This window comes from Thamnophis sirtalis, unplaced genomic scaffold (assembly GCF_051295495.1).
Source record: "Thamnophis sirtalis isolate CommonGarterSnake01/CBP01778 unplaced genomic scaffold, rThaSir2_p1.2 scaffold_8, whole genome shotgun sequence".
Lineage (NCBI taxonomy): Eukaryota > Metazoa > Chordata > Lepidosauria > Squamata > Natricidae > Thamnophis > Thamnophis sirtalis.
This window is the reverse complement of record NW_028261388.1, coordinates 54,610,587-54,630,505: the sequence shown is the minus strand read 5'-3', so window position 1 is coordinate 54,630,505 and position 19,919 is coordinate 54,610,587. Positions and strand designations below refer to the sequence as shown.

Here is a 19,919-nt window from a genome sequence, read left to right as displayed (position 1 = left end):
CTTGGCAATTGGTCCATATTCATGACAGTTGTAGTGTCCTGAGGTCATGTTATCAATTTTTGCAACCGTCTTACAAGCAAATTCAATGTGGAAGCCAGATTCACCCTGTTACTAGCTTAACAACTGCAATGATTCATTTAACAACTGTTGCAAGAAAGGTTGTAAAATGGGGCAAAACTCAATGTTTCCATTAGCAACATAAATGTTGGGCTCAATTGTGGTCATAACTCAAGGATTACCTGTATTTGCAGGTATAGTCATGTTGACCCCTTCCTAAATTTCTAGAAAGTAATAGTAAATAGGATAAAATGATCATTAATTTTCCCCTGCTTGTTCTTGAGGAATGGCTGAGAGATTTCATTTATTCTACTTAATGTGCTTTTCCAGCCTGCTATTGTGTATGTTCCAATAATAATTTTTAAAATGGAAAAGTAAACAGTAATTTGGGGAAGAGGGTCAAAGAGTAGGAAACAAACTTACTGTAAAAAGTCTGATAGGAAATTAACAATACCTTGCCTGCGTACATCCTTTCCAAGAAAGCAACTGCATCCTCTTCTTTTTAGCTCACTGCTTGGCAGACAATGTTTCTACTTCCTCACTCAGCCTTCCAAATTCAAAACAATGTTGTCATTGCAAAACTGCATTTGTTTTTGCTGCTTCGCCACCATAACAAACGAGCCTTGGAATAAAGGGAAAGCACATGCCACAGATGTTACGTTCTTTATTATTGTATTTGGCAATAAAGATGACACCTGAGTTCTGTTCTCCACTAGATAATTAAATAAGGTGAACATGTTTGTTCCCTCTCTCTTTCATGCTGTTTCCCATGAAAGTATTTCTTATATTTAAATACATTTGGAAATGTAAAGAATAGAGAGTTTGCAATTATAATATATCAATTCATTTTATTGCTAAACAACCAAGGGTTTTGTGATGAACATTTATATTTAGTATAGCATAATTTTATGTACAGAATACCACAGTCTGTGAAATTAGGCCTGACTGTATAAGATAATAGTTCTCTGCGCCTGACTGCCTTTTGTCAGGAACACATTCGAAACACAAATTAAATCATTTGGTTTGGTCTCTTAAACTAGATGCCAGAAAAGGTTGAAGTTACACGAGTAAAAAAATAATTTATGACTGTTTACACTTATGACAGTTGCAGCATTCACGTGATCACTTAATCAAAATTTGAGTGCTTGACAACTAGCATGTATTTATGACAGTTGCACTGCCCCAGGGTCACGTGATCACAATTTGTAACCTTCCATCTGACTTCCAACAAGCAAAGTCAAAGGCAGAAGCCAAATTCACTTAATGACCACATGATTCATTTAGGAGGTGCAGTGATTCACTTAACAGCCATGGGAAAAAGGTCATAAAATGGGCAAAACTCATTTAACAACTTGTTTAACAATTGAAATTTTGGGTTCAATTGTGGTCTTAAGTCCTCAGTTGTATTCAATGAAACATAATTAAATGATAGTTTAGTGCATTCTGTGAAGCATTCAATGTTTAAATGAAGATGAAAAATTATAGCATTTGTTCTAGGGATTATGTTATATTTAATATATTTTATAGCATACTGTCACATCTCAAAGCAGATTACAATAAAATGCTAAATATAATAATATAAAAGTAAATTAAAAGGAAGTACATAATCATTAAAGAGGTGAGGGAAAAAGCAAAGGAAAGGAAAACCAAAATAAATTCATACTAACAAGACCTAGGTGAAGAGAGAGACCTCCAGAAGGGGACTAAAGGTATTATGTCGGCAAGCCTATTATAGTACGCTGTAGTAATCGTATTGAGAAAACCAGGCAGAAGTAGGATTTTTATCCATAGGGTTTTTTATGCTCTAAATTTGATGGCAAAATTGAACATGAACATCCAGCAAAATGCAGAAAAGGTTTCTTAAGAATACATGCAAATATATTTAACAAATTGCAGTTAGTTACAATTCTAAGTTATTTATTCCCATGGAAGTTTGAAACCAAACGGATGTTTACCCCACCTTATTTTGCTTCACATAATTTAATTCCTGCAGGGGCTGTTGCTTTTTCATAATATTTCTTAATCTAGTGCACTTACAACAGGTAACACAATAAAGAACCAAGAGTGTACACTCAAAACCTGTTTTTAAAACTCTGTGAATCAACACTGGTAATAAGAATAATTTGAATTAATTTCACTAAGCAATAGACTGGCAACATAGTGCAGGTGGTTACCAGGGTCTCCTGGTAATGTATAATTAAATATATTAGCTTTGAATGAAATAGCATTTAATTGAAGATTGGGTTCTTAACTTTATTCCTCAGCATCACAGAATAAAATCTACGTAACATGACATTCTTCTGTATAAATTGTTGTAATTTGGCAAAAGCTCAAGCATCCTATTCAAGGGAAATTGAGGGCTTACACAGAAAGCACGTTGCCATGCATCCTGTTAATAGACATTATCCCAAGCACATCTTTCACTGGTTTAGTCTTCTCCAGTATTTGCTGTTTCACTTTTCAATTTCAGTAATGTTTAGGCCTATTTAATAGCTTTGTGTATCTCACTTTTTCTCTTTTTTTCTATCTCTTCCAGAACACCTGCTTGTTTACATTTGATGAAGATGCAGCTCATCAGAATCAAGAGCTTGGAGTAGAAGGAGTAAGAAGTGTAGTAAAATCTGCTGAAGAAAAGGTGAGCTTTTATTTTCTTGACATCCCTTAATTTATACAGCAGAGCCCCATGTATAAAACTGGTCAGCTCCTTACCATGAGGGCTGATGCATGCTCTCTTGAATCCTGTTTCTCTCCCTCCCTCCCTCCCCCCACCTCTCTCTTTTGTTAATGTCATTAGCACGTACAGGAAAAGGGGAAAATGTTTCAAACTGAGGTGGGCATGCTCTCAAAAACTTCAACTTATTTCGTTAGTTGTTTGCTGTTCTGCGCTGTTAAATATATATAATCTATGGATTGTTATCTATGATATATTAATCCTTACACAAAAAGTGTTTATTAGGAATTAATGCTTAGTAGTAAAGTATTAATAAAGGTGGATTCAGTGGATTGACATTTAGCTGTACTGTAGAATAGTTATAGTGTTTCGAAAAAAAGAGTTGCATAGAATTGGCAAAATAATAAAATGGGTACATTAAATAATCCTTTCTTTAGTAAATATGCTAGTAATTTGGATGCATGACAGAATTCAATCTAAACAAATTATATGATTTAACTGATGATATATGTTTTGAGTTGTTTGCAAATAACAGTTTTCAGCTTACTATTTTTTCACACAAAAAACGTAAGCAAGAATACTGGAAGCCTATTGGTTTACCAGAGTCCCATAAAAAGAAGATATAACTATTTAGTCTTTCTGACATCAAAATCATTCTTATTGTATAAAATGAAAGTATAGTTATGAATAAAGAGAATATGTGCCATTATGGAATAAATATAGAAGTACAGTCTATTCCTATGTAAATAAGAATAGGGTGATATCAGTTGGCAAACCAACCTTTGTATTTATATACTTCTTTATGTAAAATGTTATGCTTTCCTTGGATTGTGGCACACCTTAAGCAAACTTCATATTGCTTTGATTACATTATTAAATACATATTTTCTATCTAGAACTGAACATGCATTTATGTTAATAATTGATTTTTAAAAATCATCACAGAGTACAAATCAAAAGGTTAGTAATTATTGCTATATTTCATGCCCCTAGTGATACCTCCAGCAGCTCTCTGGGAGTCTTTATAAAAAAGCAAAATATGTTAAAAATCATTTAAAAGTGATAGCAGAATTTTTTCTTGATAATCAGAAACTTGGACTAAACATGAAGTTAGGAATATGGGGAAGGATTTGATAATTAGGGAAGAATATGTAGACTTACTCTGGTTTGAAAACAACATTATGTCTGATTATTCAGCTTCCCAATTGGCCTGTACTGACTGTTTTTCTAAAACAATAGAAGCATTAATTTCCAGAAAAGATAAACACTGACAAGTTCCTTAGTGCTTCTATTATAATCTACTAATAAAACTTTAGAATTGTTCCAAGGTTGGAAAAACCCTCTTTCATGTATTCAGAAATAGTTAAGTGTACATATGTTTACTCCTTTAAAGTTTAACCTGAAACCTGTATTTCTTTCTAGATATCATAATGTATTCAAACTTGCCATTCCTCACACATTCCATTTTACGAATATAGCTATTATATAGGCTAATGTTTCAAGATCAAAGAAGCCTATATTCTTCCTCTTGCACCCCTTTCTTTTCTTTAACATCCAGGTATCCCCAAAACCTGTTCAAACTACATACTATACATGAAATTTTGGTTTCTTGCAAAGTTACTTGTGAATTTCAGTTATGGAAGAACATGGCTTTGAAACTGGCAGCGCAATCAACAGTCACTCCTTTGTCAACCATCAGTAGCTTTACTTAGCTTTCTGTGGAAAGTTACAATATCTCTTCCACAAAGCTGATTCCCACTTGAGCAGCAACTGGCAATATCAGTCAATTATGTTCTTATTTAAATCACTTTCTAATAGCAGTAGAGTACTCAAGTTTCTGATTAAAGTTCAGAAGGGTTAGGAGGATAAAGGTAAGCAAGAAAATCATTTATCTGATTAGCGTACAAAGATATGTTTTTAAAACACACAGTCTGATATGGTATGAGTTATATTCAGCCTCTACATTTTCATAGTTACGATATTTCTAGTTCTTTTCCCCAACTTGTTTTTGCAATCTTTTAAACTTCAGTGTGTTTAAGTGTGTGGCAGTCTTTACTTCATAATTCTCTTTTTCTAATCTTTATAAGCTAGTAGATTAATCAATTTATACAGCTAAAATATGGTTTACTGCATACATGTTGCATAAGTATAGAAAACTATTAATGCTAATTCTTTGCTGCCATCTAGTGATAGTCCAGACTTTTGAGCAGCTTAGAAATTAAACTGATTCAGACAACCTTATTGTCAGGATTGTGCCTTCATCAGTTGGAAGTGAATGTAGAGGAAGAAAGAAATTGACAGCATTTTTTTCTCTTTTTTACATATAAGTTTTTTTATTTTTTCATTTTCATAACATAAAACCACATGTATATTATTACATAGCCAACATTGTATTTTATTAGTAAATGTTTACATCAATTCATCTTACCATCAACTCCCAAAAACAATTATTGGCTCTTCTGCTCTCCATACACCATATTTGTACTTTATCCATCACTTTCTTCTTCCTCTCTCCTCCCCCTCCCTCCCTCCTTTCTTCCCTCTGTCATCCTTCGCTTCTCTACTTCCCCTTCCTCTCTCCTTCTCCTATCTCCCCTTCCACTCCTCCTTTTCCCCCACTACCCTATTCTTCTCTTCTTCCCTTACCTTTCTCCTCTACTTCACCCTCTTCATCTCATTTATTTGGTGTAATTCAGCTTCTGAGCGAGCTCCATTTTATGTTGATGGTATTTATAATTCCTTTTTAGTATACATGTTTAATTTTAACATATATCTTCCTCCTTTTTTCAAAAAGAGAGAAGAAATATATACCGTGTTTCCCCAAAAATAAGACATGCCCTGAAAATAAGGCCATGTCAGATTTTCAGGGTGGGCAAAAATATAAGCCCTCCCCTGAAAATAAGCCCTAGTGAAGGGATGGGTTTAACCAGAACAGGGGGCAACCCTTCCCTTCCCCGGTCACCTCAGGGCTTCTTGGCCCCTTAATTGGGTCAGCTGAACCACTCCATTCACAAAACAGCTGATTCACGGATGCTGCTCAGGCCTCTGCCTCCAGCAAACGCCGGTCGCTTTTGCAGCCAATTGTGGCTGCAAAAGAAGCCGGAGGCCAAGCAACACAACCCAAATGCCTCATGCCCTCCTTACCTAACGGTGACAGTCACAGCAGGCAATTCCGTCCATGGAATGGGAAAGGAAGGCATGGAAATCAGTATACCTGGGACATCGGAAGAAGCCCTGCAAGGAGACGCTGCTGCTGATGTGCAGGATATCCCCCCCCCACCTGCAGATCGTCCTTTCAAAGAGAGGTTTCACCAGGATGGAGACACAAACGCTGCCTTCAGCCACCTCTTCGTCCTGGTGAAACTCCTCTTTGAAAGGACAATTTGCAGGTTGGGGGGGAGAGATTTCCTGCACTTTGGCAGCAGCGTCTCCTTGCAAAGTTTCTTCCGATGTCCCAAGTGTATGGATTTTCATGCCTACAGGAAGTCACTTCTCACCTGCATATTCACATAGAAGGCTCAAAATGAGGCATTTTTGTAAATGGCTTGAAAATGTGGAGGAGGATATTCCTGCCTCTCACCCTGTTCTGAAGGTCACCACAGACTGAGAACAGGATAGGAGACAAAATCCTCCCTCCCCAATTTCAAGCGGTTTGCAAAAACGCCCCATTCCAAGCCTTCAGCATATTCCAGGATTGCAAGATTGAAGGCTCGAAATGGGGCATTTTTGCAAACGGCTTAAAAATGGGGAAGGGAGATATTCCTGTCTCTCACCTTGTTCTGAAGTTCAGCGCAGACTCAGAACAGGATAAGAGGGTCCCTCCTGGACCCACAGCTGACTTTTGACCATCATTTGTTGGCTGTGACCAGGGGGGCATTTGCCCAGGTTCGCCTGGTCCGCCAGTTGCGACCCTACCTGAATCGGGAGGCCCTCGCAACAGTCACTCAAGCCCTTGTGATCTCTAGGCTGGAATACTGCAATGTGCTCTACATGGGGCTGCCTTTGAAGTGCATTCGGCGACTGCAGTTAGTCCAGAATGCAGCCGCGCGAGTGATAGTGGGCGCACCGCGGTTCGCCCACATAACACCCATCCTCCGCGAGCTGCACTGGCTACCTGTCGATTTCCGGGTGCGCTTCAGGGTATTACTTACCATCTTTAAAGCCCTCCATGGTAGTGGATCTGGGTACTTGAGAGACCGCCTCCTGCCGATTACCTCCCTCCGACCAATTAGATCACACAGATTGGGCCTCCTCCGAATCCCATCCGCCAGTCAATGCCGACTGGCGACTACGCGGAGGAGAGCCTTTTCAGTAGCAGCTCCGACCCTGTGGAACGACCTCCCCGTTGAGATTCGCACCCTCACCACCGTCCAGACCTTCCGCACAACCCTCAAGACCTGGCTATCCTGTCAGGCCTGGGGATAAGTTTCTAATTCACCCCGCCCGAGTGTTGAATGCTGAATGAAAGTTGTGTTTTTTACTGTTTATTTTAGTCACATACTGTTTTTGTTTTATATTGCACTCCCCCTTTCCCTACGAATGTAAGCCGCCCTGAGTCCCCTCAGGGAAAAGGGCAGCCTATAAATCCCAATAAATACAAATACAAATACAAAATCCCCCCGCCTTTCCTGGCAATCGTTCTTTCCTTGGGAGGTCAGCGCAGACACACATACCACAAATGCTCTATCCGAAGCCTTCTCTGCATCTGTGCAGAGCTCCCAAGGAAAGGATTGTGTGTGGGTATGTGAGAGAGTGATCCCTACCCCCCCCCCCCAAAGCATCCACATCCCTCCACTAACCTGCTTTCCTGCTCCATTCTCCACTGCCACGTACAAGGCAAGAAAAGAAGTTTTTGGAACTACTTCCAACTTTGCGAGATCTTTTTTTTTTTTTTTTGCGAGAAGTTGGAAGGTATTTTCTGGTATTTTTTTTACCACAGGCACAGTCTACTCTTCTTGCTCTGTACGTGAAGCGGAGAATGGAGCTGAAAAGCAAGTTAGTGAAGGGATGTGGCTGCCTTGGAGGGGAAGGGTGTGTTTTTGTGTGTGTGTGTTCCAGTGATGGGTTTCAAAAATGTTTGGAACCTCTTCTGTAGGTGTGGCCTGCTTTCCGGGTCCACTGGTGGAACCTCTTCTAACCGGTTCAATAGATTTGATGAACCGGTTCTACCGAATAGGTGCGAACTGGTAGGAACCCACCTCTGGTGTGTTCTGCAGGAAAAGCGAGGCCAGAGCAGCACAGTCAACTGTTCAACAGGGCAGGGCCTTGGAGGGGAAGTGTGTGTGTGTGTGTGTGTGTGTGTGTGTGTTCTGCAGGAAAAGCGAGGTCAGAGCAGCACAGTCAACTGTTCAACAGCCAGCAAAAGGACAGGTGAAGGCTAGGATTCAAGGAGAACTTGAGTCATTGAGGCCACAGGCAAGCAAGTTGTGGGGCTGGTGGGCTTGCTGCCTCCTGCACCTGAAAAATAATAAGACCTCCCCGAAAATAAGGCCAAGCCCTTATTTGGAGGGTCAAAAGAAAATAAGACCCTATCTTATTTTCAGGGAAACATGGTAGTCATACTTTTAACCCCCCCCCCCTTGCCTCATTTTGGCCGAGATGTAGACCTGGTTACAATTCCCAGCTATTCTCATCATTATGTTTATGTAATTATACATTCTTACACGTCCCCACTTTATAATTCTGTCTTTAAATCTCAATAGTTTCCCATTGCAAATATATTTCATGTTCCCTCTCCATTTTTCCATATCTTTAATTTTTCTATAAATGACAAACCTTACTGTTCAATGTTATTCCCTTAATCTACTATATAGAATAACAAGCGGTACACATCTCACTTTGTTCATCATATATATGTCCATGTTTCATATATTTTAACCCATGCTTAATTGTCCTTCTATTGTCATATTCAGTCAATTAGCAACTCAGTTTAATTATCATGTATAAAAGTGAATCACAAACCTCTACTTTACAATCTCCACAGGAGGGTCTGTTCCAAAAACGGATCTCGGAGACAGTTTGTCAGACAGGGTTCATGTAAGACTCTTTAGAGCTTACATCCCCCACGTCTGCCCAGCTGGAGAATTTCAGATTGACTCAGAAATTGACAGCATTGAGAGAGAAATGAAGTTTTCATGGTGATCCTGGCATTTAAGAAGAGTTGTAGATTTTATTCCAATTAGGCTCCCATAAGTGCTGTACAACTTTCAGATTGTACCTAATTATTAGGACCAAGGAACACTTGAAAGCTGCATATTTTATACTTGCCTAAATAGGTTTCCAGCCTTCAGGAAAAAAAGAAAAGAGAAAGTGTGTATATTTAATTTTTAGATGAAGAGCAGCCTAAAAAGGGAACAACTCCTGGTAGTTGTTCACAAGCTCTTCTATTTTGTTCTATGTTCATCATACTGCATTTAAAAATGAGTACTGTAAGCTATTTTGGAAAGCATTGTGAGTTACTCTAATTGAAATGGGTTTTGTTTTCAATTTTAACTTGGCAAACAAATAGCAATGGAATTTAAATTTGAAACATGGTACGAACAAACAATATAATCAAATAAATGTTTAGCTTGTATGATAACCATAATATATACATTTTTATATATTTTATTATATATGTAGTAGAAAAAACTCCACTCTTAGTAGCCAATATGCATAGAAGTGTGCAGATTCCCCCCTTTTTTTCTTCTTCTTAAAAATTGCTTGCTCTACTTACCTGTGAAAGTTCAAACAAAGGTTTGATTGCAGTGGCAAATCCAACTGCTAAATAGGAATTTGGTTCTGAAATCTGTCTATACAGTACTAAAACAAAAGTCTTCATGACTTTTAGCTGGACAAAATAGTGCATCATAAGGCAACAATTTTTGGATCAAGGTCCCTCTAATAGGTAACTTGTAGAATGCATCCAAAATCTAAAACCCATGACGCCCAAGGGAATGAAATTTGGGGAAATCATGGCTGCTTCAGGGCTACTGGCTGCTGCTGTGGTCATGTGATTATTTTCAGTATTCTGTGACTATTTCTCAGTCAGTCTCACAATTTCTTCCTCCCTCACCCAGCCGTAGTCACTCACCTATCTCTAGGAAAGAGAAAGAAGGGAAGGAAGGAATGGAGGGAGGAACAGGAGGAAGGAACCTCACATACTCTTACTGGCCCATGTACCCCCCTGTACAACTTCCCCAATCAATCCTCTACATGCTTTTCCCAACCCATACTGTTAGATCGGCGACAGGAAAGATGAAGAGGCGTCTGAGGTAACCTTCAAACAGTTTATTACAGGCAAGAACAGAAAGAACAGAAACTGTGAGTAGACCGGCACCTCTCCTCCGTCTGACAGTCTTTTCGTCTGACATCCGTCTGACAGCTCAGTATAAAAGGCTGTCAGACGGACGAGCCAATAGCCTTGCGTATGACAGCCCGGCAACTGACAGGCGCGTCTGATTGGCTAAGATGCGCTTGGCTGCTGCCGAGCTGTCATTCGTAAATCCGAGGACTTACGAGGCTACAACACATACCATTCCCGATCCACACCCCCATGCATCCCTTTGCTTTCTTTCTCACTCAGCAATGGTTTACTTGCCTTTGACCTTAGCATCTTCCTGCTGGCCTCCACACTGACTTTCTTCTTGCAACCTTATTACAAACAAAGTAAATGGAGAAGCCAGCAGAAAGACAGAATCACCCCCACTCTCTATTTGCCCACTATTTCTGTTTCTCAGTCTAAGTAAGGAAATAACTCTTAAATATTGACTCAAGTGGGTAGGAGTTGTCTGATTGGTATGAAATTAACAGGACTGACTCCTTCATGGGTTACTTTCCTTTATTACACAAATTTGTGTCCAATCATACTTCACCAATAAATAATTCTATTCCTATTCCTATTCTATTAACAAACAGTAAATTATTTATAAAGTGCTGCCTGAATAACAGTACAAATGTTTCTGTGTCAAAAACCAGAGAGTCACACTATCCATATTTGAAGCAAAAATGATACCAAGTGGTTAATACGTATCAGTAGAAAAATTTGTTCTCAAAGAAGAAGATACCTTGAGACTGAAAAGCAGAAGTGCTCTATGAGGTTACAGCAGTCTGATATTAACACTTTCAAAGGTTGTGGGAAAGGATTTTCTTCCAGACTCCCAAATAAGCCTAAATATACCTTTTGGTACCCTTAAGCAGAAACAGATAAAAGTGATAGGATTTTTCTCTGATTGCTTGATAGTCCTTAAATGCCTAAATCTTAAATTCCTAAATAATAAGTAAAATATTTGTACCTTTTAAAAGAAAAATAAACATCCTGATATGATAAAGTTGGTACAAAACCAGAAATCTCTGCACTGAATATAGGGTTCTATAGTGTTGGAATGGAATGTGCAGATGGTGGGTTGGGGAAAGAGCAGTGAAAGCTAAAATTTAGGTATATCTTTATCAAATATAATTAAGTATCTCTAACAGAGGGAATATCCATGTGGTAGACTTTATGAGGAGGAAGGTGAAAAAAGCAACCTTACTTCTTAATGTAGCAGTAATGCAATCATTTTCAGATTCAAGTCCTAAACATGTAGACAGAGTCTTAATTTAAATAATTTAGATAAGGAACATGAAAAATAATAGCCTCCTCCTCACCAGCCTGCCAATGAACTCCTCCACATACTACTGTTTTAAACTATTTGGAGCCCAAGTGGAAATATTTCCTTGGAAGGCTGGGAAGGCTTGTCCTGTTATGATGCTACTCAATCTTCTGCCAATATCACTCAAATGATATTGAGATACCAACATCCATGCTGTTATATGTGAATTGTCTTTCATATAAGATAGGATCTTGTTAATGCAACATTCTGATTTGTGTGGAATGAATATACTGTATGTACACACACATATAGCTGTAAATGCAAGTACTTTATTTCTTCAGTTTATCATACTGATGCAGCCATCTACAAACATTTTTTTGAGAATGCTCTGGATAACATAGCTTGAAAAATGATCTTACAACATTTCACTACAGGTTCCTGCTAGCTCCTTTTAGTTTGGTTGTAAAATAATAGCATTAGAATTACATCAATGAGCTTTATTTCCCACGGACAAGATTCTATACAAGCTTAATTCACCTAAGAGACAAGAAACAACCTACTTTTTTGGACCAATGCAACTGCCAAAATTTGAATTCGGATGTTAAAAAATGGCAATCACTTTAACATTCAAATAAATGCTCAGGATGCTTTCTCTATAAATACAGCTTGATGATAAAATTATATTTTATTATTTTAGGTGGTTTCCTGTAATGTAATTGGAAATTCCTTCCATTTTCTTGTCAGTGTATACCAAATTGCACGTCTTACTGGAGAATGTCAGTCTTACAGAGTAAAACTATCTCCACTTCATTTGCAGGTAATATTTTGAATGTAAATTAACAAATCTTGCAGTAAGATATCTTACATATGTATTCGTTCATTTAGTCACCTTGGACATTCTTGTAAGTAACAGTACATAACTTCTTCTGGCAGAGGACATATCTAGTCTTTATGTGATTTGTTGGAGGGAAAGCACTTCTTAAAAATAGTATAGTCTGGATGAAAATTAAATTTGATCTAATTTATATTTACATTGGATTAATATAGTTGATATTTTTATAAACTAGTGACCTATTAATTAATATTTTCTACCTTATTTAATTTAAAAAATTATATATGCTTTATTCAACCATAGGTGTCAGTTGTACTCTTTATGTAACTAGATTCCTCATGTTTAATATTGTTGTCAACCATAGATTTCAGTTTGGGTATTGTATTGAAAACCTACATGGAATCTCCTTATAATTCTGTTCTGCAATTAAGGAAACTTCATTTAATTGTAGTTTCCTGCTTGACCCAAATAATATTTAATGACTTTCAAACATTTCAATTTAGAAGCCAAATTTAAACTACAACTCCATATTATGATTTATTTAGAGACAGGTTTACCACTTTGGATTTATTGGGAATATATGTTTAACTAGCTTCTGATTATTTTATTGCTTGTATCAAGAGAACAGTGAAGCAGTTATAATATATATGGATGCTGGTAGCTGGTGCATGTTTGGACTTAAAATCTTAGAGCCAAGAAAGTTTATTTACATTTCAAATACCTAGTCAGCAGTATAGACAGGAACAGAAACCTAAATTCTTTACATTTTATTGAGTACTTCATTTATAATTGGTATAGAACGAACTGATCAGTAGATGCTAAGCATTTAAATTTTAAATTTACTAAATTCCAATGTGTACCCATCAGAAATTATGTCAAAAATGTAAATGCTAAGCACCTACTAATCAGTTGTCCTACAGTAATTATGTAGTTTGTAGTGTTCCCAGTCTGGGGCTCTGGGGAAAGAGATGCTAGGATCAAACTCTCAGCATTTTGTGTCACCAACCAAAGATAGTCCAACTGGTATGATAAATTATGAAAATTGAGGACTAACTGATCCGGAAGATAGCCATAGTTCACTGAACTGTGTATGTACTAGATTGCATTTGGACTACAGAGAGTGAACATACATAACTAATTAATCTGCTGTTCTTCAAGAGTTTTTAACTATATCTTGCATAATTGTTTACTATTGGAATTTCTGGGAATTGATGCCCAAAGTATTTGAAGAGTATATCAGATTTTCTATCAGAATATATATTCACAAATTTAAATTATATTCATAATTTAAAAATTTCAAAGAAGAAAGATTCTGTATCATAAGCTGAACTGCAATTTATATAAAACTGCAACTGACATTAACACCTGCTTAATTTTGCAAAATAAAAATCACAATCCTTAATGAACTGTCATTATCAACAGCTGAAACTTTCAGCAAAATCTGAAGAGGAAGACATCCAGATCAAGTGGTCTTTCATCTATTCCTCTGAAACAAATATTGAAGTTAAACCTACTAATGTGCAAAAAGTAAGTATGTTGCCATTTTCTTACATGTAACTACAGCTGGTTTAAATAAATAATATTTCTAAACATTTGTCTGTCCCTTCTCTAAACCACTAGCACCTTGATTCTACATTCCAAAGGAGTGGCTTCTAATAAATATAATTAGGAGCCAAGGGTATAAAGCTACGGTTTTTGGCATACTAATGTGGATGTGACAGCTTTTTGAAAGGTTGACAATTATAGGCTGCTGTTAAGTTTTGCATGAGTAATTAATTATATGCTGCTACTTCTAAAACAATTACAATAATAGTCTATAAAGCCTCTCAGAATTGCCACTGAGATAGACAACAACAGCAAACTCAGGTATACATCATTACTATCATTTCCTTGGAAATTATCATTTTTACTATCTATACAGTTGCCTGTAAAAAACACAGGCATTTTTAAGGCTATTTGGGCAGTAATAAAAGAGACTGCTTTTTGTCTCCAGTTGTTTATTAGACAGAATTCAAAATATTGCTGGTGATCTTTGCTCCTAGAGGGAGACTTTAACAGATACTCTCTCTCTTTTTTAAAAAAGCATTCTTAAGGTTCAAATGCTTTGTGCTTCAGCTACGTATAACCTGTTGAATGTTCAGGAATTAAAAAAAGACAGGGCATGAAAGATCTATGAAGTTGGCTACAGTGTATTTATGAATAAAAATTAATGGATCAGAACAGTTTTCTTCAACATAGTGGGCACTAGAGGTGGGTTGCTACTGGTTCGCACTGGTTCGGGTGAACTGATAGTGGAAATTGTGAGTGGGTCACTGAACCGGTATGGATGGCAGGTTGGCCATGCCCCCAAACCGGTTCCCAATCGCCCATGCCATTGCCGGCATGTTTTTAGCCCTTTTTAAATGTTCTGCGCATGCACAGAACAATTTATAGGCAATTGTGCACACATGCGCAGTGAACTGGCAGTAACTCCGGCAGCAACCCAATCCTGGTGGCATCCCCCCCAATTCTATGAAATTACAACCCCATGAATTCATAGAGGGAGGGGGCACCCGCTTGATGAAAGCTAATATAGATGGATATAGGTGACACAATGCCGCAGAGTGAATGAATAGCATTTATATGGAGGTTGATAATGCTGAAATGTACTCTATTGACTTTATTGAGAGAATATTCTGTAATTAAATTTTCTGATTATATATTTATAATTCATGGCTAAACATTGCATAAAAAATCACCTTTGTTAAAAAAACAAAACAAAAAAGTTCTCATCCCCCCTTATTTGTGGACCCCTGCATTAGTCTCTTTCCCATTATGATCTCCATCGAAATAATTCATTCTCTCTCTTCTGTCTCTTTGTCTTTCTCTGTCTGTTTAAAATAACATAGTTATAGCCAGATTGACAATTAAACTCACTCCAAGAATGTGCATAACTAGTGTAGAGAATGGGATGGGTAAAAATATTCCTCAGTTAAATGTGAAGTGTAAGCAACCAAGATCAAGGGATTCAGAATTATTTCTCTGCAAATACAAACTAACATCTTGAAGGGGAGTGATACATGTTGGACCTCTTATTTTCTGAATAAGAGCTACTGTTCCTTGAATACTTCAATGCTTCAAAAACTTCAATTTGTTTTCACATTTGGTTATTTACATCTCCAGATAATGGTTCCAGGCCTTATTGATCATTCTGGAATTGAAAAATACAAAGGAAAAAAATACAGCTCGGTGTTATCTAATCTACATACCATTCAATATCTCAATAAACTTCCCAATATTCAAATATAAACTAAATACTCCTGGATACCAAATTTGATGGTTCCTGTAGAAATCCCATGAAGCAATACCAGAGGCAGTTGCCTAGATATCTCAATTGGACATCCAGTTGTGAGGCCACTGCTGTACCACCATAAATGTTTTGTGTATAATTATGTGGACTGTGTGCATATATTGACTTCTCTTTGTCATGTTCTTATCATATGCTAAATATATAATAAGTGTTTAATCATTTTCAGTTTGACTTTTTGCTGTCTGGCTTTCATAACTACAGTGTATTATGTTTGATGCATTGTCACTGAGGTGCATTGGCTCTTTCCATTATGTCTGCTTCTATGTTCCATATCATGGACCTCATTTCTCCATTATGCACAAATCAGAAACAATACATGAGGGGATCTCACATCTATATACATTTGTCTACATCCAAATGTATTATTTTAATCCAAGCTTATTCTTCTAGAATTGGAAGCAGTGTAGAATTTGTAGAGCAGATGATGCTGTAGTTTGAATCGATGCACCAAGCAGCATGCTGTAACAATTTTGAAGATTTTCTCCCATATGTTTCTTCAAAGTTTTATAAGCAATGCCACCATTTTTCTCTTTTTAGGATCAGACTCTTGGGACATGCACTGTATTAGAAACATTTAAAAGTGTGTTGCAGAATCTCATCAGTTGCACATCACCTGTTATGATTCTGAGTACAAGATCTACTGATATAAAAGGAATACAGGTATAGCTTTATTTAAAATAATGGATTTGCTCATTGCTGCTGTGGCTCCTTTTTTGTACTTCCTGTTGAAAGATTCTCATAATTTAATGCCTTGGCTGAGTCTACATAAATGATATGCAATGCTTAATTCAAAATGATGTTGAAATTTAATGTATGAGGACAGCGTAATTTATTGCACATTGATCTTTAATGGAGCTATTTATTTTTTCCTTCCTATATACAGAATACAGGGGCCATTCCTCAGGGTGCTAGTCCTCCTAAGCCTCCAAGGGCTCATGAACTAAAATTGCTCATGAAAAATATCAAAGCAACACTCACCAGTCATAATATTGCAGGTATAATAATTTATACTTTGTTGTCCCTGTACCCTCCTGAATTGTTTAATATATATTCTGGCTTAATTGCAATGATAGATTAAAGCAGATGCTATAAACAAAGAAAAGGAGGTTTTTTTCATCAGTAAATGCATAGCTTTATTGATTGGTTTTAATTTCTGTTCTCTGTCTTGTTTCAAGTATCAGAACTTTTTCATAATAAATCTTTTTTATTCTATGTCATCACCTGAAATATACCTCTTTTTGTTATGATACTGTACTAGAACTATTGGTGTCTGTGAGAAACATTTCAAGCATCTTTGCTAAATTCAAATTAATGTCCAGAGGTGTGTTGTTTCAGGAATTAGAGTTTGCTTTTTACAACATTATGTGGCACAGTTTCCATTGAGAAGTGGTGGATAACACACATCCAGAGATTACTATGTTTAACATGGCTACTTTACTAGATTTATTATAAATTAGAATATACAAAATGTTTGGAATGCAAAATACCCTATTTCAAGCACAAAATGTCTCTGGCTCAAAAATGAAATCACTGTTTTGAGTCTAAAATGGACCATTTCAAACATTTCATTCAAAATCAGGTAATTTGTGTTTTAATCAGATGGCTGTAAATTCCTATTATAAAAAAAATTAAGATCATTGCAATTCAAGTGAACTTACTTTTTAACCAGTTCTTAATACTTAATATTTGTAGGCAGAAGAACAGGAAAGATATCTATATACTCTTGTAGGATAAAAACCTTTCATATTTTTTCTCCCCATCTTTTTATTAGAATTGGCATGTGGTAACTAATATGTTATACAAAGTAATATATTTGCTATTATATTCTAATAGTTACATATTGAGGCTTGTTAATTCATATGAACATTTGTAGATGACTCCCATCTGCCTTTTTCAGAGTCCGGGTTTCACAGCCATAAGTAACAAATGAAAAAAATATTGCCTTAAATTGCATTTGGTTGTGAGGCTGATGTCCTTATTCTTCCAAATGTTACTTAAGCCAGACATTGCAGTTCTTCTAAGTGCTATTAAGTGGTCATAATATCAAGTACTAAGTCATGCAATATGTGTTTAAAGAGGTGAGTACATAACTTGTCCATCCGGTTTTGTAAGCCTTTACCAGCCTGCGCTTGCATACTTCCTTCAGGGAATTCAGGGAAGGTGAGCATTAAGGAAAACAAGTGGTTTACCCACATTGCTTCTACATTCTTTACTGTGTTTCCATCCTGCTTTTTAAACTTTGGCCTTGTCTTGACTGAAGTAGTCTTTGAAATAAATTTTAGTTAGTTTAAAATATGGTTTGGCTACTTTTTTTCTTAATGAAGCTGTACATGACTAATAATGACTTTGACTTCTTAAATAATTTAAAAATATTGAGTTGTATTTTTTTCATTTTATATTTTTGTCATTAAGATTTTATTCATCAAAGCTCTCCCCTGACCATGAAAGAATAAATCAGTCCTTTGCACATAAGAGACATCTCAAGCTTTTAATATCTCTACCTTACTTCTATATGGTTATCACACAGATAATAAACATTACAATATTTATGTGTTGGTACATGTTTAGATTCTTCATTTAAAATCTCCCAAGCACAGCAGGAGTTCTTATATGGGTTTCGAACCTGCATTCCAGTAACCCACTGATCTGAAATGCATAAAACCATTTTTAATGTAGTTGCACACCAAGTAAGAAACTCTTGTTTTATTTAAGTTGTTTTCCATTTTTTTTCATTACAGGTATCATTAACCCCATTTGTATAGTTCAACTCAATGACCCTTTGCAGAAATTTTGTAGCTCTTTTGCCAATTACCCCATGGACCTTTCTTGGAAGAAGGAATTTATTTTGTAAGTACTCTTTATGATATGTTTACAAACATGGTAGAAAACAGTTCCCTATTTTTTTAACCTCTTAGTGTGAAAAATCCTATTTGCTTACTGAGGCTGAAAGCTTACACAGAGCAGTACATAGCATAGCATTATAATGAAGAATAAGGAGCATGATCACATCTTTATTGTAGATTGTTCTGGAGTGTCAATTACATTCAGATTGCACACTGGCAAATATTAGTGTAAGGATGGGGTGGGATTTTAGGTTTTGTTTTTCTTTTGTCATACCGTATGCTATTTGAACTTTTGCACATTTCCTGTGTGAGTACACCTATGTTATAAAACCTCTCAATGAAGCAATCATCTAGCAATATATTTAAAAATAATCATGGATTCCAGCACTGATTGGACATAACAATAGTTAGAGGACAGCTTGTCACTTGGTAAATAAAACATGGAGTAGTGTAATGTTTGAACCTAACAGGTTCAAGCATTACACTACCCCATGTTTTATTTACCAAGTGGCAACAGCTTGATTCACACAAGACAAAGCCAAAAGTAAATAAAGTATGTTTTGGATCAGCATGAGATATGGATTACACAGAGAGTCTCTTAAGTTAAAGTTGGATTTTCTGCATCATTTGGTTGTTTGCTTCTTCTAAAACATGGCCACAGTTTCACTTTAGTATTCTACTTTGACCAGCCTGGCCTGCTGGAGGTACTGAAATTGTTTTGCTTTGTTCCTTCACTGCTGTGTCAGAAGACAAAACAGCCTAGGGGAAGGGAACTTTTCTTTTTATATGATGTGCCTATGAAGTTCCCTTGGTGGTTATTTCTTAAGAGACAGCATAAAAATAAGCAGGGTCATTCTTTTTTTCTCTCCCTCTGTGCAATAGTTTCTTGGGAAGTGACAGCTATTCTTATTAAAAGATACCAAGACTAATTTACTACTCCTGTCTATACTGGATTTTAGGAAGGGGCTAGAATAATAGCTGTAAGCATAATGATTTATGTCTGAATTTTAGATAGAAAGAATATGTTCTTTTTCTCTATGTACTCCTGTTTGACCAAAGTCTTTTTTAGTAGTTCACAACCCTGCAAACCTACTCAGAAGTAAGTTCTACTGAGTTTAGTTATTCTTATTCCTAGATAAGTGGGAATGTGATTACAGATTCCAATCAGAGAAATAAAAATAGTTTAATACAAAGCTACACTTTCTTACAAATTAAACATTGGTAAACTTACTGAATAAGTGAAACTTAATGCTAGTATTAAGACTGTGTTTGCTCAAACAAAATAAAGTATGTTTTTGCCAGCATTGGGGATTTTTTTCCCTTCCAAACAGGTGGTTCTGCTTTTAACAACTACTTGACAAGCAGAAATTCCATTATGCAGTTAAGAAACCATGTTTTAAAATATGGGATTATCTATGTATCTGAATGCTTTGCTAACTACAAGTTATGTTTGTACACAGTGAGTTAAATGCCAAATCAACAGAGCTGCAAATCAGCATTACAGAAAATGGAGAGTTGGATGGTAAGTACTGTTGGAGACTCATTCTCTCCAAAGAGGTGGTTTAATTTATCTTCTCTGTTTGTAAAACTGAAGAGT

General features: G+C 36.5%; 1 protein-coding gene across 2 annotated transcripts in view; it reads left to right on the top strand.

Moving 5' to 3' along the window:
• Positions 1–19,919, top strand: part of C2CD2 (C2 calcium dependent domain containing 2) — a 46,625-nt gene that overhangs the window by 1,038 nt on the left and 25,668 nt on the right. For both annotated transcript variants that reach the window (XM_014061939.2, XM_014061940.2), the window contains exons 2-8: positions 2,594–2,692; positions 11,996–12,115; positions 13,553–13,657; positions 16,017–16,139; positions 16,363–16,474; positions 18,218–18,326; positions 19,783–19,844. In XM_014061939.2, coding sequence (XP_013917414.2) covers positions 2,594–2,692; positions 11,996–12,115; positions 13,553–13,657; positions 16,017–16,139; positions 16,363–16,474; positions 18,218–18,326; positions 19,783–19,844 — 730 coding nt within the window. The remainder of the gene's footprint in view (positions 1–2,593; positions 2,693–11,995; positions 12,116–13,552; positions 13,658–16,016; positions 16,140–16,362; positions 16,475–18,217; positions 18,327–19,782; positions 19,845–19,919) is intronic.